Source organism: Leptosomus discolor, chromosome 3, assembly GCF_034619465.1.
Source record: "Leptosomus discolor isolate bLepDis1 chromosome 3, bLepDis1.hap2, whole genome shotgun sequence".
NCBI classification, from domain to species: domain Eukaryota; kingdom Metazoa; phylum Chordata; class Aves; order Leptosomiformes; family Leptosomidae; genus Leptosomus; species Leptosomus discolor.
This window is the reverse complement of record NC_141393.1, coordinates 18,506,016-18,530,709: the sequence shown is the minus strand read 5'-3', so window position 1 is coordinate 18,530,709 and position 24,694 is coordinate 18,506,016. Positions and strand designations below refer to the sequence as shown.

The following is a 24,694-nucleotide window of genomic DNA, read 5'->3' as shown; positions in this document are numbered from 1 at the left end:
ACATGTGGGAGTCCCTCTAAACAATGCTCACCAAGTGTTTTCACTCAAACACCTCGTTTGAGAAAAAGTCTAAATAGTAAAATGCATACGGAGAAAAATGTGAAAGGGATCTTGAGCTCTCACATATAAATCTGACATCAACCAAAAGGTTTTGACTGGAAACAGTGACTGAAAATTACTGAAAATACTGTCTCCAAGTCAGAGTAGGCTTACGTAAATGTGAGGTTTGTTTTGTCAAGGGAATTCGCTGTATTATAAGTTTGCTTTTAGGACTGGAGCAATTGTGAAAGAAGACCCATTCTTATTCTTTGCATGTGACATGAGCCTTATTGCTGAAATTCTCTCTTTCAACCTTTGTGTTAGCTGACCTGTCAGATAACTGAAGCTGCCAGATAGCCTTCCACAAAAAGTTTTGGTTTTCTTCTTCTTCAGTCACCATCATGTGCTTAATATGCAAAAGAGATGCCTGCTCCATTTCCCCTTTCAACTAATGAGTGCGGTAACTTTGAGACAGATGAAACAACATCACAGGAAAAGTGTTGTTTTCTTCTTACCCTACTATAAAAACTGTTCTGAAATTAGCTAAAAGTTACTTGCTGTTTACTTCAACCCCATACACTCAAAGCCATAGTAAAAGTCTTCTGTTTATCTGTCAGAAAAGTCAGAATCCTTCCTTTCTTCTGAATGTTCCTTTTATATAATTAATGAGAATAAATACTCCTAAGTATCGTTCACCATTGGAGCAGTGTTTTATTCCTTGTAGGACATTAGTAGTTGTCATGGAACAAAAGTAATTTTTAAAGTCTTTTTTTTCTTCTTTGGGTGGAGGCAAAACTTGCTCAATAGTGCAAATCTATCCAAAAAGAGTGCTGAGCATGTTCTTTATGCCAAGCCCCTTGGTTTCAGTGTGCACAAGGGCCCTTTTTTCTGCCACGCAAACCTCTAAATTGTGTGGCTTTGGAAAAAGGAAATGGGCTGCTTGAACTGGTCATCAGGAAACGGCCTCAGAAAACCCTGAGATTTTTTGCAGAAGAGAAGATCAAGAGTGAAAAAACCAGGGCTTTAGAGAGCTTAGATTATTTCTTCACTAGTCCCAGGATATTCTCTTGTGAAGGAGTCCCTAAGGATGTGGGCAGCCCTTGTGCTAACCTCAACTAATTCCTAAGCCTGGTCGTCATACCTTATGTGAACTTAACTTGAAAAAAAAAAAAAAAAAAAAAAAAAAAAGACAGCCTCGGTATATTTACCTGTTACCCAAGTAAGAGCCACCTTTGCTTGCCCAGCACTTTTCAAGCCTTTCCAGCAGAAACAAGGTGCTGTGAGTGCCGTCGCGCAGGGAAGGATTTCGCAACAGGGCAAGGGTGAGCCTGGGCGTTAAGGCTTCTGATTTCTCCCAAACTGGGGAGAGCAGCACCCACAACCCCCATATAGTTCCCCATGTAGTTTCTCCTAGGCTCAGGCCCCGCCCCTCCCACCGGCCGGGGGGCGGGGCCGTATGGCCCCGCCCCCCGGCCGGTGGGAGGGGCGGGGCCTGACGCGCTTTGCCACCTCACTCATCTCCTCCTGCGCCTGCGCTTCGCGTCCCGGAAGGCGGCCACGTCTGCCGGAAGATGGGGTTGAGCATCGGAACCCGGCCTGGGGCCTCGCAGTGACGGTCGCCGCCCGACGCCCCCTTCCCTCTCTCCGTTCCCCCTCACGACACCCCTCGGGCCGGGGGGGCTCTCCCGCGCTGGGAGGAGGTGAGGCCGGGCTGTGCTAAGGCCTCCGCCGCTCCTGAGGGCCGCCGGGTGGGGGCGGGGGGGGGGGGGGGGGGGCCGGGCCGGGGACAGGGCCCGGGGGCAGGCAGCCGTGCATAAGGGGGGGCGGGGAGGGGGGGGGCAGCGGCCGCCCTGAACGTCGCCCTCCCGCCCGGCTTCGCCTGCCTCTGTGCTTCCCCCTTCCCGCTCTGTCCTCGGTCAAAGGACCCTCCCCAAGCCTGCCCCGGGGTGAAGGAGCCCTTCCCGGCAGCTGGGAATGGAGGCGCAGGCCCCTTCCCGCTGTGGGTGTGCTCGGTCAAAGGACCCTCCCCAAGCCTGCCCTGGGGTGAAGGAGCCCTTCCCGGCAGCTGGGATGGAGGCACAGGTCGCCTGTGTAGTCTCGGGGGCCCTTGCTGCAATTGAAGGCACGCAGCTGTCCCCCGTGATGGTGTCACAGAAGGGACAGCAGGCTGCCAAGTTTGTTGGTGAGAAGTTCCTCTCTCTCACCCAGATTGTGAATCTGCAGGCCAAACATCTAAGGCTTTGTTGTTATCTCTTCCTGTAATAAGCGTCTGGCCGTTTTTCCTTCTCCAACAGAGTTTGGTTTTGTCAGGTGCAAGTAGACTTTATTTCCTATTATTGTTTCGGATTGGTTAGCAGGCTGGATGCTCTGTAGCAGGTGCTGACACCAGAAACAGATCTGGGGGTCTGATAGCTAAGACTTGCCTGTTTTCCTCGGGAACTGATTTGGTTTCTTTTCATCAGTTAGCGAAACAGCGAAATACCAAGCGAGCAGGAGAGAAGTATTAAAATAACTACAGCATTAATAGATTAACACAACAGTCGTTTAGGTAACCCATACATCTTGCCTTATCAACACCAGTCTGATTTGTAATCATTCTATGTTTTTTTGCAGCATGTCGTCCTGAAACTTTAATTTTATATAGTTTATCAATAGACATCCATCATGTCTTGGCTTGCTGATCTTGCTGGAAGGGCAGAGGATCTCCTCAACAGAGTTGATCAAGGAGCTGCATCAGCTCTGAGCAAAAAAGACACAGCAAGCAGTGTAGTTTATGACAATAAGAATTTGGACTCTGCCAATGAATATTCTGAATTGCGCCAGCATACTGGAGAACTGAAATATCAGACGTCATCCAAAGCAGCCTACATCTCCTCGGCAGCCGATAATATTAAACATCAAAAGGCCACAATCCTGGCAGGAACGGCAAATGTTAAACCAGCACGTAGGACATCTTCGGAGGTTGCTTCTTCAGTAGAAAGTGTTTCCACACCCAGAGCTGCCTCACATTTTGTGAGAAGAAAAAAGTCAGAACCTGATGATGAGTTGCTATTTGATTTTCTCAATAGTTCAGAGAAAGAGCCTAATGGAAGGGTGGACTCTAAAAAAGAGAAGAGCAAGGCACCTGTTCTTCAAGATCACTCTCGGACTTCAAGCATTAGTTCTGTGTCTACCAGTACGCAGAGTGCAAAAACTGCTGAAGATAATTCCATCAGGAGCCAAGGCAATGGTAGTTAAATAGTATTGAACCTAGAGATATTTAAAACCCAAGTATGCCTAGGGTAAGGCTAGGTAATGGATTTACTGTCACTTCATGAATCATTTAGTGGTAGTAGTATGTGTGGAGTACGGCAGGGTCTTTAACATTTTTTCATCACTGGGATATTCTTAGATACTACACTGGTTTGACAAGCTGCATAATTACTACCTAAATCTTTTGTGATCTCGATCGACCTCATTGCTACTCCTCACCTTGACTTCCCTAAGCTGTGACCTAACTTTGCATCAGCCCCATACATCCCCACTTAGAAGCACAGGTGCTACTGCATGTGTATGATCCCTCAGGGGCCCTTACCTGTTGTTGCCATGTACAAGAGTGAGTGACTTTCATGGGCTGGTAGATGGTGTTGACTGTTGCCCAGTGCACCATGTGAGGTGATGTGAGGTTTTCTTTGTTCCACCGTGGAAGAAGGGTAGGCTGTCAAACTTGGTTGTCCTGCAGGGTGGGCAGCTGGATGTGGATAGGCTATGGTAGAGCTACAGGCATGAGAGAGCTAGATAGATACAAGCCTTTGGAGTCTGCCAGAAGTAGTTCATTATTGCAGTCTAGATCTGGTGCCTGAAAGAGCCTCCTGGCCAGATGGTCAAAAGTGGGGGCTATTCTCAAGCCAATGCAAAGAAGAATGTGGCTGGGAAGTGTCAGGAACTTGTGTTTGCTGTCAGACTGTCCAATCTATACTCAGTCCTTGCTGTTGATGTGATACTTTGCTGTTTATTCTATAAAATTGAAGCAAATGGGTGTATTATTTCTTAATAATATAGTTAAATACTTTATTATTTGTTCAGTGCTTTGAGCATGTAAAGCATTGTAAATGCCATTTTTTTTTACTTAGTACATTAAGTATTCTGAAAAGTTTTAGATGTAAAAAGGGATAATTGCCAAAGATGTGAATATTTAATATTTCTGGGTCTGTAGCTTTTCAATAAGGTATAATAATAATAATTCAAATATGTAAGACTAAAAGGCTGTAATCAACAAGGCTGCATGGCCTTGCTCAATGGTGCTTAAGGAACATACTTGTTTTGCTCAGTGTGCCCTGTTGAATTTTCTTCTGAGGATTTTTGTGCGGAGTTTGCGTTGCAGAGTTGCCAAAGGAGGAAGCACACAATTACAATATTGGGTTTGAGCACGCTAGTTTCAAAGTTGATTGTATGGATATATTGGTGTCATTTAAATGTTCTGTATAGCATCTGTTGAAGTAGCTTGTGATACATTAGCTATAGACAAAAACAATGTTATACTGTGTACATTCCCATGCATGTAATCTAATATGTGCTATAAATGGCTAATTTCTTGCTTTGTTAGCTTCATTAGTCTATTTTTCCAGACAAATGAAGGAAGATAACCTGGAAATTTTGTAAATGAATCAAAAGGGAGGAAATTACACTTCTTAGAGCAATTTAAATAGGAAAGGCGTTTGAGAAAACATGGAAGAAATGTTGCTGTCACTGCTGCTACTTGTCGGTGTGGTGTTGTTCAGAAGTAATAGTCTGTCCCAGCTCCCTGGGCTCTGGGTGGTAGTGGTAACAAGGAAAGGTGGAACAGGTTGGTTGGTGATCACCAGGTGAAGTAAATAACATTGTGACAGCTAAACTGCACTCTTGCTTGGAATTAGTTGCAGTCTGTCCCCCTGGATTTTCAGCAGTTACTCATCTGGGACATACTGAATGCAGAAGTGGTATTTTTGGATCACCTGCTTGTTTGCTCATTGCATGCTGTGTTGTTTTATCTTAACACTGCTGCAAAGCTTCCAGCTGCCTGCACGCTGGACTGTTACAGCATTAATCCAGGACACTCTGTGTGTATTTGTGCTTGACGGGGAAAGGCTCTCGGTTGCTCCTTCCCTGCAAGGGACTGTTGTTCAGACTGCTGCCAGGAGTTCCCTTACTGTTCTCACTGAGGTTTTAAGATTTTTTAAAAAAGATGAATAGAAATCTGTATTTTGGTTTCCATAAGCTAGAGATTGCCATTTGTATTGGCAGAAAGCTGTTACCAGTTTCACAGAGTATATCTATCTTACAATTTTTCATTAGAGAAAGGGAAGATCACTGCTTCTGCTTCAAATCACTGCAACTCGATTTCTCATAGTAAAAGTGCTTTTGAAAAAATACTTTGAGAGAAATATTAATGGAGAACTATCAGCAAGATGATGTTTTGACTGAAATTATTCTTAAATTTTTTTTTGTGGCTAAGTTACATATTTAAGTTTAATATCAAAATGATGAAGTGTAGTCATCTGAACAGATTTTTAAAAATAAAATTTACATCCTCGAAATCAAAATCTTAGTGGAAAACCAGAATGAACTTGTACTAAAACTTCCCCTAGTTAGTTGCTATGTGTATTTAATGTTTTCTGTTACTCTCTCATCTTCTGAAGACATCTCTGGGCAGCATAGTCATAAAAAAGTAATAGTGTTTTGAAATCCTAAATTTGACATTGATGTAATAAGAAATTTTATAACTTCCGTGTCTTGTCTTGCAGGGTTAACAAAACTGCTGCATGATGCATGTGTACTGTATAATAGTTCTGTTTTGTGCAAGGCCCTTGGGAGAAGTAGCTCCATATTCCATTTCAGTATAAGCTATTTTAATGGAGTTTATTTTTTTTTTATTTTTGTATTATGCATTTAACCACTGATGCAGAACGTGGAACTGCTGTCTGTATCAAGGCAACTTACAAATCCGTATGTTAGTTCTAACTTACATCTCTCTGTACAGAAACTCCAGACAGTTCAGATTCTGGACTGGGAGCACAAGGGGATGGCGTGAAGGATTCATCACTAAGTGCAGTAACTAATCCTAGCCTTTCAGCTAATGATGACTTAAAATCACATGAGCTCTCCAATCTTCGCCTGGAGAATCAGCTGCTGCGGAATGAAGTTCAGTCTTTAAATCAGGAAATGGCTTCATTAATTCAGAGATCCAAAGAAACACAAGAAGGTACTGTGATTTGGAAACTAAACTGTAACATATTACTAAAATGCTAATGAATTAGAAAACATTAGAACTGCTATTTCTATGTTAGTGTTTTGTATTTATAATAAAATCTTTCTAGTTAAATTTGCACGTATGAGTTACCAAGCAAAATGATTATTGGTTTCAGAATGATGAGCTGGGAGAAACTGATAGGCCTGTTCAACTACAAAGATAACACAAATGTTGATTAAAATGATGCAGTCAAGTTAGTTCCAAAACTTACATCTGATAAAAACAGTTTTAGCGAATGTTAACAGCATTAAAATATTTTCCTTGCTTTTTAAAGGCCGTTGCAAAATACTTATTTTTTAAATGAGTAAATTCCTTTAAATACGTCAAAATCTGACAACTTTCTGGCTGTAGGCTATAATCTCTGATGCCTAGAAACTGACGGTAAAAATATAAAATTTAGTATTTTTGTATGACTTCACTAGCTGTTTCAAAGCCAAATGAAATGACAAATATAAAAAATGTGAATATAAACCCACTTAAATGATAGAGCACACTGCCACTGTTAGGCATACAACTGAGGGACCACTTCTTTTTCAAAGTAACCATATGAGTCAAAGAATTTTAATTTCCGTTTCAGCTCAGTATACAATTTACTTACTGAAGCCTCGGTAAGTATTCAGGCATTATTTCAACACTGGTGTATCTTTGCACTGTGTTTTAGGTTGAGCTGAACTAGGTGCTTTATGCAGGGGTTCCCAAAGGCCTGCTCGCACAGGGGTGTTGGACAGTAGGCCTTTGCAAGGGGTGGAGCAGGTAAAATTTGTCAACTGCAGTGTGTCACAAAATGAAATGCTTGTTTTGAGATTACCTGCAAAATTTCATGGGTCGTGCTCTGACATTTGATACTTCTTGGTAGCTCATAAAGCTTCAGTGTTAGCTTCAACTCGTTGTATTTAATATCTTTCTTTAAGAAATGTGGTGTTTGCATCCTAACGTTTACAAGACCTTGCAGTACTTACTTTTATAAACTTCAAAGAAACTTCTTACCTTGTAGAATTGAACAAATCGCGGGAAAGGGTCGAGAAGTGGAATGTTGACCATTCAAAGAGTGACAGGATGGTTAGAGAACTTCGAGCTCGAGTTGATGATCTGACAGAAGCTGTTGGTGCCAAGGATTCTCAGTTAGCTGTGCTGAAAGTACGGTTGCAAGAAGCTGATCAGCTCTTAAGTGCTCGGACGGAAGCTTTGGAAGCATTGCAGAGTGAAAAATCACGGTACTTCATAATTTCATTCTTCATAGTTCTGCAAATACTAGTAGGTTTGAAAATTCAAGGTAGATAATTTAGTCTCTTTAAGAATAAAAATGAATAAACTAGTGGGGAAAGGGATTGTATCAAGATTTGAAATATGAGGATTAAAGTTTGCTTGGAGCCAGCTATATAATGGCTGGCAGTGGAAACAGGGCAAATGACTATTAAACAGGGGCAATTGTCACCTGATTATTGAAATTTATTTTGTATAAAGTATTTATGTTTGTGTCAGAGGCCTGGAGCTGAAGATCTCAAGAAAAATGTTTTTGTCTTGAAAAATACATTTGCTTATCCACAAATACAAAGACTTTTCTGACTTGTCTTGGTGCTGGGGTATGAACTGGCAATTGGATACTCCAGAATACAGGTCAGGGAGGAGATGCATGAGTCACGAACTCCAGGCCTCGCACCTGTAGCCGGCCATGTTCAATAATTTACTGGGTAAATTTTTAAAGCTGGTGTGAAAACCAGGTGGTCATATTTCTACCTGAAAATCACACTGGACGACTTCTCATTCGATTAATACGTATGTGTCTCTTCCAGGATAATACAAGACCACAGTGAAGGGAGCAGTTTGCAAAATCAAGCCCTTCAAACGCTTCAAGAGAGGCTGCGTGATGCAGACTCCGCACTCAAGCGAGAGCAAGAAAGTTACAAACAAATGCAGGTTAGACATGAAGACTAAGGAAGGGTTTCAGACTCTACTTTTGAGATCAAATCTGTGAGGTTCCAACTGCTCTGTCTTCCCCTTGACTTCAGTTCCTGTTCAGGGTACTGAGTGCTTGGAAGGATGTGCTGGCTGCTGCACCAAGTATCCTTGTGATGCTGGTTTACTACTTCTACATTATTTTGAAAGCTTTGTGATTAAAAGTTTTTGAGGATTAATGCTGATAATTTTTACTGGTTTTTTATGCTAACTTTAGTGTTAAAACATTCAGTTTTAAAACTGAATCAGTAATCAATTTAATTTTCCCTGCTGTGTTGTTACACTGTTTTAATATGTAATCTTAAGAATATTGAGCTGGACGATCACTTCTTGGCCTTTGTTATGTATAATAGCATCTTTGAAAATCTTTATCAGCATCTTTTTTTTTTTTAAAAGTACATCAAAATATGGCAGACTACATTTGATAATATTTTTTGAGGGGAAAGCTTGATTTTTGTTGACCAAATAAATGTAAATAATAGGCAGATTGTTATTTGCTCACTATTTCTGGTGAGGAAAACAAATGCATATTTTTACTGGTATTATTTAGCACTTACTTAAATAAGCAGGATTTCTTTCCATATAGCACTAATGCACCTTTAAGTTGGAGGTGGTAGATATGAGGTGTTGTGTCGCGTGTAGTTGCTTTTAAACTTTCTTTTTTCCTTTCTAGGTTAAAGTTGAGACTGTGTTTACAAACAAAGTATTGTTTCTTTGTTACTAATAGAATGAGTTTGCTGCTCGTCTAAGTAAAATGGAAGCAGAACGTCAGAACTTGGCAGAAGGGATAACTGTAGCAGAAAGAAAGTATTTAGATGAAAAGAGGCGAGCAGATGAGCTTCAGCAGCAAGTCAAAGTAACTAAAAACCACCTAGAATCTGCAAAACTGGAGCTGACAGACTATAAACAGAAAGCTACTCGCATACTCCAAGTAAGCATTTCTGTAGAGAAATCCAGCTTCATTTGCACACTTAACTTTTTTTTAAGGTGTTAGCTTCAAATAATCTAATTTGTGGGGTTTTTATGTGATCTGTAATATATTTTGGGGCGTATCTATAATGATACCTATACAGAACAACTACCAGTCCGCATTTTGTAAATTTAAGTTTACAGATTAAGTAATTTAAATGGAAGCTCAGGTCCTGAACTTAAAAGAAAATCCAAGCAAACCATTGCGCTTACTGTGCAACATCTGTCAGTGTGTTACGCATCCAAGAGTCTAGTCTTAGGCAAATAGATAAACAGATGGAACCTACAGTTTGTTCCTCACCCACTGTTCTTGAGGCAAGAATATTGCTCTGTTCTGCTTGAGGCATATAATGGATACTCAAGTGTAAACCAAGGAGGATATTTTTATATGTTCTGAAAGGTAGCATGTGATCAACATTAAATAAGCCATGGAAAAATTAGGTATTTTGTGCAGAGTTCTATGCTACTTAAGTTGTCAAAGATACCAAATGCAAACATGGTCAATTTGAGTCTTTTTAATAAAAAAGTTAGTAAAATGTCGAAGATAAAGGTGTCTGTTTAGAATAATTAATTTAGTCTGATATCCAAGAACAGGTTTGGGGGTTTTTTTCATCTTCTTTCCCAGAAGAATTATTGCTGTATTTGGCTCTCACTTGGCTTTGTTGGCAGGAGAAGGGATCGGCTGAAAGGGGGTCAGATTTGACTTTAGTCTCTGTTAGTGTCCGTCTTCTCTCTTATGGTAGCTGGAAAGCCAAAATGGTTATCCATGACATGTTTAACATTCCAGGCACTTAAGACAAAAGCTGTACTATTCCTCACGGAGCACAGGCTTTCAGTAAACCCAGTCTCATGGCATACAGGAAGTCAGAAAAATTATCAGTAGGGAAGCATTTTCATTTTAAAATGTGTGAGGTCATTATTAGGTTGGCTAAAAATAAAGCACTTCTTTTACTGTATGTCTACATTGGAATTTTAGAGCAAGGTCATTTTGGTGTATTGTAGTTGAGCACTTGTTAAATACTGCAATAAATAATATTATAATTGATTTATTGTTTCAGTCGAAAGAAAAGTTGATAAACAGCTTAAAAGAAGGCTCTGGTATTGAAGGCCTGGACAGCAATACTGCAAGCACAATGGAACTGGAAGAACTGAGACATGAGCGAGACACTCAGAGAGAAGAAATACAAAAACTAATGGGGCAGATACAGCAGATGAGAACAGAGCTGCAGGTAGCTATGGGTCTTTGCACGTGTATTTGTAGTTAACCATGCACAAAGGACTGTTTTCTTGTATACTTCAGGGCTGTTGCTTCTAATGTTTATTTGACCTAGTATTAAAATAAGCCAGCTCTTGCTCACTGTGAGACAACTGCTTAGTGATACCCCATTTCTTTCCATGTTCTCTCTCACCACGTCAGGTAATGTGGGAAGAGTACTGAAGATACCACTTCCCTCTTCCCTCACTGCTCTGTGCTCCTTTTGAGGGAAGCATTTCTTTCCAATGGTGATTCCTGTCAGGATCACCTATATGCTTTTCTGCAAGGGCCACTAATCCTTGCAGCAACTGTAATCCGAGTAATCTGCTGGCATAATTGGCTCACCCAGCAGTTGCACGCAAGACTGCTTTATACATTTTAGCATGTAGACAGTAGAAGGGAAAAAGTGGAGGCTTTTCATGTTCACAAAATGCATTATTTTATTACTGTATTAGTAAAAATGTTCTGTATAAAATGACCAAATGTAATTTATTCAATACACACTCACCTTCATTTTCCTTTGAAGCAATATTGCAGATACAGCAGATACAACTCTTTTTTTTTTTTTTTTTTTTTTTTTTTTTTTTTCTGACACCTATGACAGATGACACTTTTGTTTGAATGTTAGTGAAGTGGTAACATTTCTGTTCGTTTCAGGATATGGAGACACAGCAGGTAAGCGAAGCTGAGTCAGTGAGGGAGCAGCTTCAAGACCTACAAGAGCAAATAGCAGCGCTTAAAATGGCCAAGCAAGAGGCAGAAGCTGAACTGGAACGGCAAAAACAGGTAAGGAATTCTTGAAAGCTGATTGGTCTTGCTTTAGGCCTCATGTGGTGTCATCACTAAAGCATTTGGCTTAATGAGAGAGTAGCTGATAGAGTATTTGGGTTATTTCTTGTCTAGTATTCCAGAGAAATCCCCAAAAACTTGATGAATTTCACTAGGCCAAACAAAGCGCAACCAGTACTAAGCAAGGACGGGGTCTTCTGGCTGGTAAACGGAGATCTCGCTGATGTATTAAAGAATAAACATGGCCCTAGGGAGTGCACAACGTTGATCCTGATCTTAAATTTTATTCAGCAGGGGAACAATCAAGCAAGAGGGCGGTAGTAACATTTGTAACAGTTATTTATATCCGACTCATTCACTAAAGATGGTTACTGTGGAATTTCCTGTACTTGGTTACTACGTAAGATTTAGTTCGTAAAATAATGTTGTAGTACCAATTCATAGATTATGGGTTTTTAATGCACTTGTGACTCCGTTCTGTATCTAAATGTTGTTACTTCCAAAATGCCCTATAAGACAAATTACTGATAAAACTATATTACTGAATTTTGACAGATCGTGTCATCTTTTTAAGCAAACTCCCTCTTGATTTAAGCAGTTTTGTGCTAAAAAGATGGAAGAAAAGGCAAACTCGTATTTCATGTGAACAAACTTATTATTCAGTAGAATTCAGACAAATGCTTTGCACCCAACTCAAAATTTTTCTGTAAGAAAAAGCTTGTGTAAAGAGACTTAATAATGAGGAAAGCAGGAGAATATACTGTGTCTTCTAGGAACAATTTATCTTATAGGATTATCTGTCCTTCCAGAAATTACATTTTAATGAGATGCTAGCAGCTTGAACTAATTAAAAGGCAGAAGTTGAGGTCTGCTGTTGATGGATAGCTGATGTTTATTATATCAAAGCAGATGGTAAATTGTATTTTGTTACTCCTGCCCTTCTGAGTGGTATATTTTAAGTCAATAGTACATATAGAAAATTGAGGTGAATTTAAAAAAAAAAAGGCATTGTCAGTTATTACAGAATCTAAAGTTCTTCTTTTGATGACACACGTTTACATGTGCTTTTAAAGTAATCATGTGCATCGATACTTAATACAATTACGGTCTGTTCTATCTGGGAGTTCGTTTAACTGTTGCCGTAAGGTTTCTGAGACTGAAGATGGAAAATAAGTAGAGGTGTTATTTCTTGTACATCTGATGGTTTGAAGGGACAATAGATTATCTGTTTTCTGTAGCAAGTGACAGCTGAAGTAATACTGTGACTTGAAGACTGTCTTAATTTAAAAGATAAGGATGACAGGTCTTTAAGTTGGAGTTAAAATAGCCTCTAAATCATGGGAGTAACAAAGGCTATGGTTAGATTTGCTATTCAGTAAGTTGTCCCCTACTAATATTCCTTCCACTTTCACATCTGTTATGCTAATTTACCCTAAACGTTAAAGGAAGATCTGTGTTATACAGAATTATAGATAGATATGCTGAGAGTTTTTAAATACTTTTAAAAAATGGTATCTCAGATTGATGGGTTTATTTTAGGAATACAGATTTCCCCCCCCTGCCCCTCAAAGTATTTCCTAATTGTTTAAGTTACATTATTGACATCATTTCAAGCCAGCAGTATAATAAACAGTGAGATTATAAGAAGGGTAAACAGTCGTCCCAATGAAATCGTGTGGCTGTTAGTATAGTATGGATTAATATTTATTTGTGGTCAGTCTCCACAAAATAATTTGATAAGTCTTGTAGGTTGTGTCTTTATACTGAGCTCTCTTATTTTTTTTTTCCACATTCTAGCCAAACACTTAAGTAAGATTAAATTTCAGTTTCTATTTGATTGCAGCATATTGCCTTCTTGAGTTCTACTATGAATCTAGGTGAGAGAATGTCTCTCAAAATACATATACGTATAAAATCTTTTGTTTGTGATATATTTTATAGGAACTCCATTATACTGAAGAAGAATTGTATCGAACAAAGAATACGTTGCAAAGCAGAATAAAAGACAGAGAGGAAGAAATTCAGAAGCTCAGAAACCAGGTACTGTGTGTACAGAAAACAACTTTATCACCTTCAGTTATGAAAACAGTGGTGAGAACTATTAGTTTGATTAAACTGTACAAAAGATACATAAAGGCTCTACTAGTGAGTTACAATGTACTTGTTTTCAATACAGAATAGAGTTCTGAGTGGAGGGAGTACAAGAAGGGAACCGTGGGTAGATAGCTTAATTTATATTTGCATGTGCTTTTGTCTTCAGGGGGAAAAAAATCAACTTGTGTCCCAACTAGACCTACTGGGGTGGTGCTGGATCAACATTCTTCTTTTTGAAAGAACAAACCTAGAGCAGGCTGCATAGGACTGCATCCAGGCAGGTTTTGAATATCTCCAGGGAAAGAGACTCCAGGCAGGTTTTTTCCTCAGGAATTTCCGTCTGAACACAAGTTAAAACTTCTTTACATTGAGGGTGACAGAGCACTGGAACAAGCTGCCCAGAGAGGCTATGGAGTCTCCTCTGGAGATATTCAAAACCCACCTGGATGCAGTCTTGTGTAACCTGCTGTAGATGAACCCGCTCTGACAGGGAGGTTGGACTAGATGACCTCCAGAGGTCCCTTCCAGCCCCTACTGTTCTGTGATTCTGTGAAAACTATAAAAAAGTCATTGGCGCTTGACTAGGTCATCATGATTTCTGCAAAGAACCTTTTAAATGGGTATAAAAACATAAGTAACGTCCTACAGACTCAGTGATCCGTCTGGCCCACTGTTCTGTCTTGGACGGTGGCCATGGGGCCAGCATGTGAGCCCAGGCAATTTCTTCACTCCCTTGTACTCGCTCAGCATCAGCAGTTGTTGAAATAGGGACGTTAGTATTTAAGTCCCTACCAAGTCCCACCAGTACGTTTATGGGCCTGTTTTCCTTGAAACAATCTAATCCCTTTTGGAACCTTCTGATACTTGTCAGCCCCCACAGTCTCCTTAGGCAGCATGAAGGCATAGGCCTCGTTTGTGTAAATTAGCATAATGAACAATAGTCTGTATGTAGATAAATTGATAGTTTAGAGTCACCTATGGTCAGCTGGACAGTTCAAGTGTCAGAGGACTTGGAAATTGTCGTGTTGCGATACAAATTTCTTGAGCCTGTTGGCGGATGATCCATCTGGTAATGCTGGCTTCAGGGCTACCTGCACCTGCCCCGGTGCGTCGCGTCTGGTTCGTGTGTTTGATACCTCATTGCCTCTGGTTCCTGCTGGTTCTGGTTTTTCATCATTGAAGCTATATCTGTGTGGTGTATGATGCTACAAGTGGCAGAGGTCCAAGACTGTAGTGAACAGAGGAGCTGTTGCACATACGGCTAATCTGGAGATTCCCTTTGGCTTTAAATATTTTTTGCAAATTGAATTACATGATCCATGTCTTCCTTTGCTGTCCTTGCAGTTTCTGTTTGCTAGCACAGTCATGTTTTCTGCCTCAGTGGTCCTCAATTCTTCTGCAACGTATCCTGCATCTTCACCACTTTCGTTCAAACTTTCCAGTAGAATGGCATCAAATTCTCCCTGTTTGTACTGAGTTTTTCCTTCCTTGCTTGAAAACATTCTATGTTCTCACTTGTTCTGTGAAGTTGCAAGTATGATAGGCAGACTGGATTATCTTGCTGTTGCCATGCCTACCGTTTAAACTCAGCTCTGAGGCAGAGCATTGATTTTTGTGATCAAACTTATGATTATACAGAAATGTTTGTATGATTAGAGGTGGAAAATGTAGGAATACACTTTTACATAGGGTTTCTTGTGTCATATAAAATCTTATTTTAGCAACTGTCGAAAGGAAGTTTCTTCTTTATTGTGCTCATTGGTGATCACTTTGGTAGTGTTATCCTTTAAGAATTCTGGGATGGGATAACTTGGTTCTTGGAGGGCTTAGATTTTTAGAGTTTTGTAGTATGTCAGTTGGTCAGACTTTGAACTTACTCTGTTTTTTTTCTTTGCCTTTTTTTTTTTAGCTCACAAACAAGGCTCTAAGTAGTAGTAGTCAGACAGAGTTAGAAAACCGGCTTCATCAGCTGACAGAAACACTAATTCAGAAGCAAACCATGTTAGAGAGCCTGAGCACAGAGAAAAACTCCCTTGTCTATCAACTGGAACGACTTGAGCAACAGCTGAAGGCTATCCAAGGCACTAGTACTAATGGACCTTCCATTAATATGGCAGGCATTGACGGTGCTGAAGGTAAATAAGGAAATAGAATGCTTTAAAACTCTGTCTTTTCTGCAGTTCAGGCTTTTATATTTCCTAATGCCTTTCCCCGAAAGAGTGACTTTATAAGGGGAAAAAAAAAAAGCTGAAAGTATGCAGCTTGTGCCAGAGACCTTGTCAACAGCAGCCAGTGTCGTAAAACGTAGTTAAGTAGAAGCTCCTTTTTGTGTGTAAATGACTTAAAGTAAACTTAAGAAAGCCAACTTAATCTTTAATTCTCAATACTATGGCACTATTGGAACAATCATATTTTTAAGTCCTGTCACGGGTGCAAACAAATCTGTCTTTTGGGGTTTAAACTGGATGTCAGAAGCAGGATATAAGTAAGGCTTCTCTTGTAAAAAAAGGTTTGGGAGGTGAGCAAGAATGGGATACTTCTTTTGAGAGTTGATCAGCATTCTAGTCAAAATCAATTTCCTCCTTGCTTTCTGTTTTTCTTGAAAAGCATCTTAAAGTGTGGTGGTTCTGCTGAGTTTGGTTTGTCTATACTGTGTAGCGATCATCCTGTATCTTTAGGAGAACCTCAGCAGCTGATCCATGGCTTTGAGATGTTACTTTTCAGAGTCAAAGTTTGTAATTTGGTATATGTCAAGTAACTTTAAAAGCAATCAACAGTTACTAAGAGCTGTAAAATGACAATCCAGACTTGATTCTCTGCTTATGAAAGACTTGTAAATAAATAAGGCACGAGAACTAGCAAATTAGAAATATATTTTCTTTTGACTTGTTTTTAAGTAACTTCAGTAACCTTAAGTTTAGTTGCACAAAGGGAACATTATCTGAGAATCTTTTTTTGATAAAGTTGATACACAGTAAAAATGGAAATAAAGTAGAAATTTTTGGAATATACAAGTTAGGATCGGAAATGCTATCGAAGTTTTACTGTATGAGAAGTAAAAGCAAATGGAGAAACTGTGACAGTATCAAACCCATCATTTTTTACACCTAATGATAGAATTATTATTACATGATAGAATTGAATATTGAGATGTCAATCTAGTGAACTAAAATGAATTTTAAAAATATGCTAAGTTGTAGAAACATTTGACTTGTTTGTCAAGAATCCTGCCCTCAGAACACTTCCTCTGGCCCCAGCAAAATGTCACTAACAAATCAAATTAATCACTATTTTTGTAGATCTTTGTTATACACTATTGATGTGTTTTACTTAAACAGAGCTGCTTTTAGACTAATGAGATTTTTTGCTTTTTTCCCTTCAAATAGGTGCTCGTATGCGTAATGTCCCTGTCCTGTTTAGTGACGTGGATACTAACATGGCAGGAATGTATGGCAGAGTTCGCAAGGCTGCCAGTAGTATAGATCAGTTCAGGTAAGGGCGTCCCAAGGGAATGCATTTTGTGATGACTAGAATCCTTTTGCAGTTTTCAGGTGGCTCACCTTCTGTTTTGAATTGCTTCTGTAAAGGTAAAAGTAAAAAATAACGAAGCTAAAGTAGGGTATAAATTACTAAGTATTGACCTGGTTCACTTCTGCTTTCCTCTGATATTAATATCCTTGGACTTTTGCAAATTATAGTCAGTTGTTCAAACAATGCTCTTGCAGGTTTTGATACAAGAGGGTCACTGAACTATGTACAGAAAACCCAAACCTTTTTCATTACCGTCTTCTACCTTATTTACTTTCAGAGGTTTTGGCTGTGTCTGTGATGGAGTGTGTTAGTGGGGGAGTACCATAGGTCGTCTTTTACTCCTGTGTAGGCATCCTGATGAAGACGAGATTCTGGGTTCTGACCCAGTGCAGCTGTTTACCCTGAAAGATAATCCGTTTGAGGGATTAGTAAACAAAAATTATTCTGGATCCAGCAAAAGGCTTGCTTTGATGCCTCTTCTGAGCAGTTAGGTTAATTGTCGATATTCACAGCAAAGGTCTGCTCCAAAACTTGAGTCAAATGCCAACAGAAAACAACATTAGGTAATACTTTTTAATCCTTGGAAAGCAAAATACCTTGATAGAAAGGAATTTGTACTTCCATGGTACTTTCATTTCATTGTGAAGCATATCAGGATTTCTGTGATTGGGACCCATCATATGTGATGGTTTGAAACTCGGCTCCACTTGGCAGTATCGTAGGTACTTCAGTCCACGCGTGGGGTTTTTACCCGACGCTGCTGAGCACCCGTCTAATGCAGGGCGCTTGGTAGCCTGTAGCAGTAAACTTGGAAAACCCATGTCTTTTTCATGGAGTTAAATATCAGAGTGGTAGTTAGTGATCTATCAGATTTTTCAAAGGAATCCAAGGTTTTAGTTGCTTGAATCTTTTTGGAAGATTCGTGACAGATCCTCAAGTAACAAAATTCGACAAATATATAGCATATTTGTGACTTCAAAAATACCTGCACAGCTCTTGAGTCTTAGCTCTTTTTCACAAGCTCTGAGCCTAGCATGTAACAGAAAAACTTAGGAGAGTATGTTTTATGGTCTGAATTCTGAATTTTCTCATTCCATTTAATGTTTTGAATACATGAAGTCATAAGCAAAGCCATGTGTGTAATACCAGCTGATGGTTATGAGTTTGTGGTGATTGGAATGAGAGGAACAGGCATTTATTGCCCAGTGCTGACTTGTGCATTTTGTTTTTCTCTTGTACTTGGGTAGCATTCGGCTGGGAATCTTTCTAAGGCGGTATCCCATAGCAAGGGTCTTTGTCATCATTTACATGGTGAGTAAGCTTTCTTTAAGAAGTTTAATGCAAGATAGCCAGTTCATGTAATACTACTTAAATTGCAAGATGTTTGATGTTCGAAAGGCTGTATCATTAACTTTAACAACTCAGTGTATTTTTTTGTAACATGGACTAAATAGTACTTGCATAACAGCATTTCAGAGTCATGTTGCTTGGCAGTTGCCAGTTTTTCCCAGGAATTCTTAGTACAGCAGTCTTAAAGACGTTTATGTAACTACCATTTAAAACACTGTAAAACTAGAGTTGTGGTACTAAAATACGGAATAATAGTGACCTGTTGCCAAGGTTAACCCACCACGCTTGCATGCACTTCATTTAGGAAAATGACATCTGTTAGAGCTTTTTTTGGTATTTGGCACTTCACTTTTGTTCAGTGACTAATAATCACGCTTCTATAGTAGCTGAAAAAGTGGCAAGAAAAGTTTTTCTTGTTAGACTTAAACAAATAGTAGGAAGCTGCTCATCCATACCAGGTGAGATTGTCAGACTTGCAAATGATAAGAATTAAATTCCTCTATTTTCCACTGGAGGGCAGATGTCTGTCAGTTTGAGTGACCTGTGGTAAGGAAGGTGTGCAGTCTACCCTGCTTCAAAATATTCCCCAAGTTGAGCCTTTGAGTCTTTGAAATGGGAAAAAAAAATGTTGCTTGAGAAGGTGTAATGGTTCTTCTGAGGAGAGTTTCCAAGAACAGCTGTTGCTGTTCCAGGGTCTAGGGCAGGCAGCCACACATGAGTAAGGGAAATGACAGTTTCCCCCCGCCATTGCTTCTTCCAGCCTATTAGGTACTGGAAGGAACAGGGCTGTTTAATTCCGAACCTCTCTCTTTCTTCCTGTTCATGACTTAGACTTATCAATATATGAATAAAATGCTTTGTACCAAAACACTGAAGACTTCTACCATCTAGGCTGCTGTCTGAAGTGAAACTTGGTGCTGGTTGCGTAGGAGCTGTGTATGGGGCAGTCGGTGGCTGTTACCCTTTTCAGCTTGAACCTTGACTATGATTATTGTAACTTGAACTTTTTTTTTTTTAAGGAAGTGCGGCTTATGTATTCTGTCAGTTACCTCCTTTGTTGCACCCCAGCAACTTCTATTCTGATTGGATACTTTCAGCCAAATTTGAATGAGAATTAACTTTCCTAAACAGTTCACAAAAGCACCTCAGCTCAGAGCCTGCGCTCAGGAAAGTGGAACTCGGCTGTTTCTGGCAGTCTGGTATTGGCCAGTTGGCACAGGAGCACTGGCTCACCAGTCACTTGGGGCAGATCACACAACGTCCTGGCTGGGTGCTGGATGTTGGAGAGAACAGCTGGAGTTGCTGGGGCACAGAGGGGAAGAGAAGGCGGAGGACATAAACCTGTTGGAAACCAAGCTGCTTTAGTTTTGCTAAACTTTGTGTAAAACCTTTAGTTTTCTGCAAATGGCTGCTTCAGAATCTGACTCAGCATTTCATTGTGCAAATAAGAATTTTTTTTAGGAGTATCTGAATAATATGAAAAATATTTAATCAAGATATTTTGACAAAAGTAGGTTTTATTAGCTCTCGTTGAGAGCTCTCATATTTACTGCTCCTGTGAACGATGACTGTCAGTGCCGGTAAGTTAATTCTTTCTTTTCTTTTCCCAGGCATTGCTTCATCTCTGGGTCATGATTGTTCTCCTTACCTACACCCCAGAAATGCATCATGACAGTCCCAGTGGCAGATAGACTGAGGCTAATTAATTCAGACCGGCAATGTCTTTAGAATAATCAGTCCTGAAATATCAGCAAACTTTTCGTCATGGTTTTTAGGAAGAATGAAAACCATCAAGCCTGATTGATCACTACTTTTCAAATACGTGTATAATACTATGTAGCTTTTTCAGTTTACCTAAAGGAGCGTCACTTTCCTGGAGAAATAAAGCTGTTAAGTTAAGCTAAGATTAGCCTTTGTGTTTTACGTAGACCTTCTGGTGGCTAGTGTAAAAGATAAGGAAGGGTTGCACCTACGGAGAAATGCAAAGGTTTCTGACATTACAAATATACGTGATCCAAACTAATTTAGCGCATACTGGATGTGGGCTGTGGTCAGGTAATAAACTGTACTTAGCAATTTAAATAAACTTTATTCTTTCTGGTTACTTTCAGTCTGCTTTTGCACTTCTGTTTTTAACTTTGTAAATAATAGGATTTTCCTTAACGTGTTAAACTGAAAAAAAGAACAGTGGATCGGTGCAATATCTTTTTGTAAATAAGTTTAAAAATAAAATATTATGCATTCTTCTTAGCTTTGTACTTCTAGTGCAATAGATGTAGCTTCCCTACCAGCTGAATAGTGGCACTGCCTATTCGTGGGCTGGTATTTTAGCTTTATTAGGGAGAGAGGTGGTTTTGAGAAGAAGGTTCAAACTCTTTAGAAATAATGGTGTTTCTTTTTGCACTTGAAATTTATATATTTTAACTTCATTTTCTTATACCTCTCCCATTGCTGCGTGTCTTAATCAGATCTTATATTCATCGGAATATTTATTTTCTAAACCTTTGGGTACTTAATTAAAACTATTTCTATACAAAGTCTGTCAAAACATCAAAAATTTCTCATATCTAAACACTTACCAAATATACTAATAAACAAACCTCATAAAATATTTATCGTAAACCCCATAATACCAAACCAAACCTACTGTAATAGTTCTGTTGTTAGACCGCGCCATTCTGTAGCTATGAATTCTAATTCATAATACTACAAGGTCACTTTCTTTCCCAAAGAAACATCTTGTTTTCTTGTGTGGTGCTCAAAGCTGAGTAATGAGAAGATGACTACAAGCAATTTGTCACTCCTGCTCTTAACAATATGGTTCGGTTTTCATGTGACTTGAACGCACTAAGTGTTGGGGCCTGTGCGTGAGGTCTGTCATGTGAGCTCCTATGGAATGTTACAGTACACAAATGACTGTATTGCTGCTCTGATTCAGGTCCTGCAGAGAAAACTGAAATGTTTTGATGAACTGAGTAATAAAAGAGAGCATTTACTGTAAGCTGTGTCCCTGCCCTCTGTCACTTTTGCTGCACTTTGCCTTATTCCTGTTTTCAATTCTGATATTAAAGCCATTTTTGAACCCTGGGGAGAGCTGATTGCTGTAGGAGGAGATCAGGTAAGGTCCTTTGTACCGTCTTGTTCTATACACATGCATTTTTTAAATTGAAAACTTCCAAACCGCTGAGTCTTTGGGTACTCCAGTATACTGTGACAATTTGAGGGGAACATTCTTAGTGGTATGAACCCCTTACAGCTTTGCTGACATCACACTAACTGCACATCTATTCTTGCTTGCTTTCTTCCTGGCTTTTTGTCACTTTCCTTCACTTTTTTTTAATACTTTTTTTTTTTTACAGATCACCTCTTGGAATCCACAATTTTTTTTTTTTTTTTTTTGTAACTCACTAAAACCACTACAGTGCTTCTAAAACCCTTTATCATACATGAGCATTCTCTTAAGTTCTTCCAGGTTTTACACAGAAATTTTACAGGTGTGAGCACTGGAAGATTCCTGCTGACTTTTGCCTTTGGACTAGTCTCTTGTATTCCACTGTCAGTTGGGGCTTATGTAGTGCTGACCCCCATGATGTCTTGGAGTTGAGAACAGTGTCTTCAGTGCAGGGCACTTGAGTAGCCTCAGCCCTGTGCTCTTGACCTCTGTGCGTGTTGCCAAGATGTTTCTGGTTTTATTCCTTGTCCATGAAACAATGTATAACACAACTTCTCTTGTTGCAACTTCCATTCCCGTCATTGGCATCTATTAATTTTATTTTTCTTTTTTTTAATACTTGTAAAAGAAGAGCACAGCCGTTTGCGTACCTGATTATATTCTGATTTTAAAAAGGTGCGACGTTAACAACCAAGCTGTGAATGTGTGTTTCCACCTAGTAAAAAACTTGGAAGTAGGCAGCTTATAGTTGCATTTCCAGACAAAGGGCTGTTCAGTGTGGAGAGTAACATGGCATGAGGAAACAAACGCTACTGTGCCCCTAAAGGCTATGGTACATTTTATGTAGGCACCTTTAAAGCTCTCTTGGAAGAGTATGAAATGCCTTTATTATGGCGTTAAACTGTTTCAGAGCTATACGAGAAACACAAAGAACTAAAAGCTTTTGTTTGAACACTGGATTTTTGCCCCCATAATTCGCTTTCATAAGCTGCACGTGGTGCAGTGCAAGAACACACCAGACCAGGTGGCAGAGTCTATCTGAATATAAATGAATATACACGTCCAGCCTCCGATCAGCAGCGTTGGGCTCCGATGTCTGTATAGATTCGCGAAGTCCGCCGCAGCTACGGGTCAAAGGTGACGTAAGGACACCAGTTCAACAAGCAGCTTGTACTGGTGTCAGGAGGTTGCCGTACTGAACAGATGGCTTTGGAGCGAACAAGAAGCTTCTGTTAGCCTCTCTCTTAATGGTGGGAGGATCTATCAAGTGCCAAGCCTGTTCTTGAGGGACTGTCGTACTACCAGACAGCTAAAGTACCCTGACTTCAGCGTAGCAATTTAGGGGTTTTAAAATTATTTTACTATCTCTCCACGCTCTGTAGCCTAGCACCAAAAATAAATGGTCATAATAACTCACAGAAAATAGGAATGTCTGTCTCCCAGCTGCTGTATCTCATTGCCTTGAGAGCACAATAGGCTATTGTGTGGCTGAAGAAAAGTCCTTTTTCTTTTCCTTTCTTCCATGACTGAAACTGCTCCAGGTACCAAGGGTACACCTTGAAAGTGCCAAAAACATGAAAAATGAGGAACAGAGAGGGGTGCTAGGGAGCATCAGATTATTTATTTATATTTATTTTTCCACTTCCCATTTGTGCTTAGTTTCCTTGTTGTGGTCAGAAAGACAGACTGCATTGTGCCACCTTTCTGGAAGGGGGTGAGAGGAGATGTCCCCTCCAGGGGAGCAGCTGGCAGACCACAGGCGAGGGTGAGAGCCGCTCATGCGGGGGAGGCTGCAGAGGGAGGCAGGGATGGGTATGAGAGCAAGACTACTCTTTATCTGATATTTTGCAGCCTAGAAAAAGCCTGTTTCTTTCAGACACTGGTCATCTTGGTACATGTTCAATTAGGTAGATGTGCTCAGTGCCAGATTTGGGTCACAAGCCCTTGTGTGGCAACAAACTCTTCTTTGCCGCCTTGGTTTGCTGATATCTGATCTCTGTGCTTTATCTACTGCACTGGGTCAGCCATATGTATACCAAGACCCTGTACAAAGGAAGTTACTTTATTGCTTGACTGCAGATAACATTAACAAGGGGGAAATCAGACTTGCACAGTAATTAATTTACTAATTTCTCGTCAGTATAGATGAGGCAGATGTTGCTTTACCACAGAGAATGGATCTCTTCTTCCTTCTTATGCTGTCTGAATGCAGCCTGGTTGTAAGATTTGCTGTGAATTTATTGCTAGGTATTTAACTGTGAAACTGTAAGGCAATTTTTATCAATAATACAGAGAACACGTTAGAATTTCAGTTGCTTTCGTCTGTATGTTACCATCTTGCCCTTTGGCTTGAGTTTAGAAAACCTTGACTTGGAAACAGGCAGACAGATGTCAGCAAACCAGAAATTATGAGATGAATAGTAGCTCCCCAAATTGTCTGCATTATTCAAACAGGCATCCATGGGCATGCACTCATATAAATAATTCTCTCAGATACACAGTTTCCTTTCAGATATGCACTCATGAATTTAATCTGTGTCTTGTGGTACCCAATGTTGGGCTGCTGGCAGAACGGGACCCCACCACTGAATTCCACAAATAGTGGAATAGTCTTTCAAGCTCTCCCTACCTAATTTTGCCTCTTGCCCATATAGCTTGAATTAAATGCTAGTGCATCAAGGAGCAAGTGGAAGCTGTTCAGAGAAAGCATGCAGTACTACACTAAGGAACTGGGGAATTGTGGACTGTTGAATAGATCCAAGGTGTTAGTGAATCAAGGTGGAGGAAAAGCTTGGGCTGGGAGCACAAAGACGCTTTTTCAAGTTGGAGGGAAAAAACAAAAGCTATTGATTTATGATTAAAAAACTCTGCTAATGATGTGGTTAAAGGCCTGACAGGTCAAATCTCATGTAAGAGAAAATAAAAGAGAATAAAAGAGAAGGAATGACCTTTTTGTGCCATGACTTAGGCTTTTCTAATCAAGGAATCAGAAGCATTGGTGGGTGTTTTGTCTAAAACTGAGTTTTCGTGTGCTGAAACTTAAATCTTTTCAGACAGATGTTGTATATGCAGCTTTTGATGTTTGCATGTTCAGTTCAAATCAGGCAAATTGTAGTTTGAGTCCACATTCATTGAAGAGAAACTGGAGGAAGACACAAATAAGCAGGAGTTTGAGCTCTGCCGCAGCAAGTGGATGGGCTCCAGATGTCCTGCAAAATCAAGGAGGTGTGTTTGGTAAAGGTCTGTGATAAGAAAAGGGTGTTCTCATTCG

The 24,694-nt window shown here is 39.9% G+C and overlaps 1 protein-coding gene across 1 annotated transcript; it reads left to right on the top strand.

Moving 5' to 3' along the window:
• The first annotated feature begins 1,687 nt into the window (after positions 1–1,687).
• GOLGA5 (golgin A5) lies at positions 1,688–20,355 on the top strand. The gene is made up of 13 exons (XM_086462094.1): positions 1,688–1,739; positions 2,653–3,268; positions 6,038–6,259; positions 7,302–7,521; positions 8,101–8,224; positions 8,991–9,194; positions 10,291–10,461; positions 11,145–11,273; positions 13,218–13,316; positions 15,280–15,505; positions 16,757–16,862; positions 18,149–18,212; positions 19,862–20,355. Exons 2-13 carry the CDS (start codon positions 2,704–2,706, stop codon positions 19,940–19,942), a joined length of 2,211 nt encoding a protein of 736 aa, XP_086318220.1. The 5' UTR covers positions 1,688–1,739; positions 2,653–2,703; the 3' UTR covers positions 19,943–20,355.
• Positions 20,356–24,694: the final 4,339 nt, after the last annotated feature.

What these genes read in the sequence shown, in the direction of transcription:
- GOLGA5 (XM_086462094.1), top strand. Translation starts at nt 2,704, where the DNA reads ATGTCTTGGCTTGCTGATCTTGCTGGAAGGGCAGAGGATCTCCTCAAC. An exon ending in TTGCAGAGTGAAAAATCACG is followed by an intron (nt 7,522 to 8,100) that starts GTACTTCATAAT and finishes TGTCTCTTCCAG; the next exon opens with GATAATACAAGACCACAGTG. An exon ending in TTCAGAAGCTCAGAAACCAG is followed by an intron (nt 13,317 to 15,279) that starts GTACTGTGTGTA and finishes TTTTTTTTTTAG; the next exon opens with CTCACAAACAAGGCTCTAAG.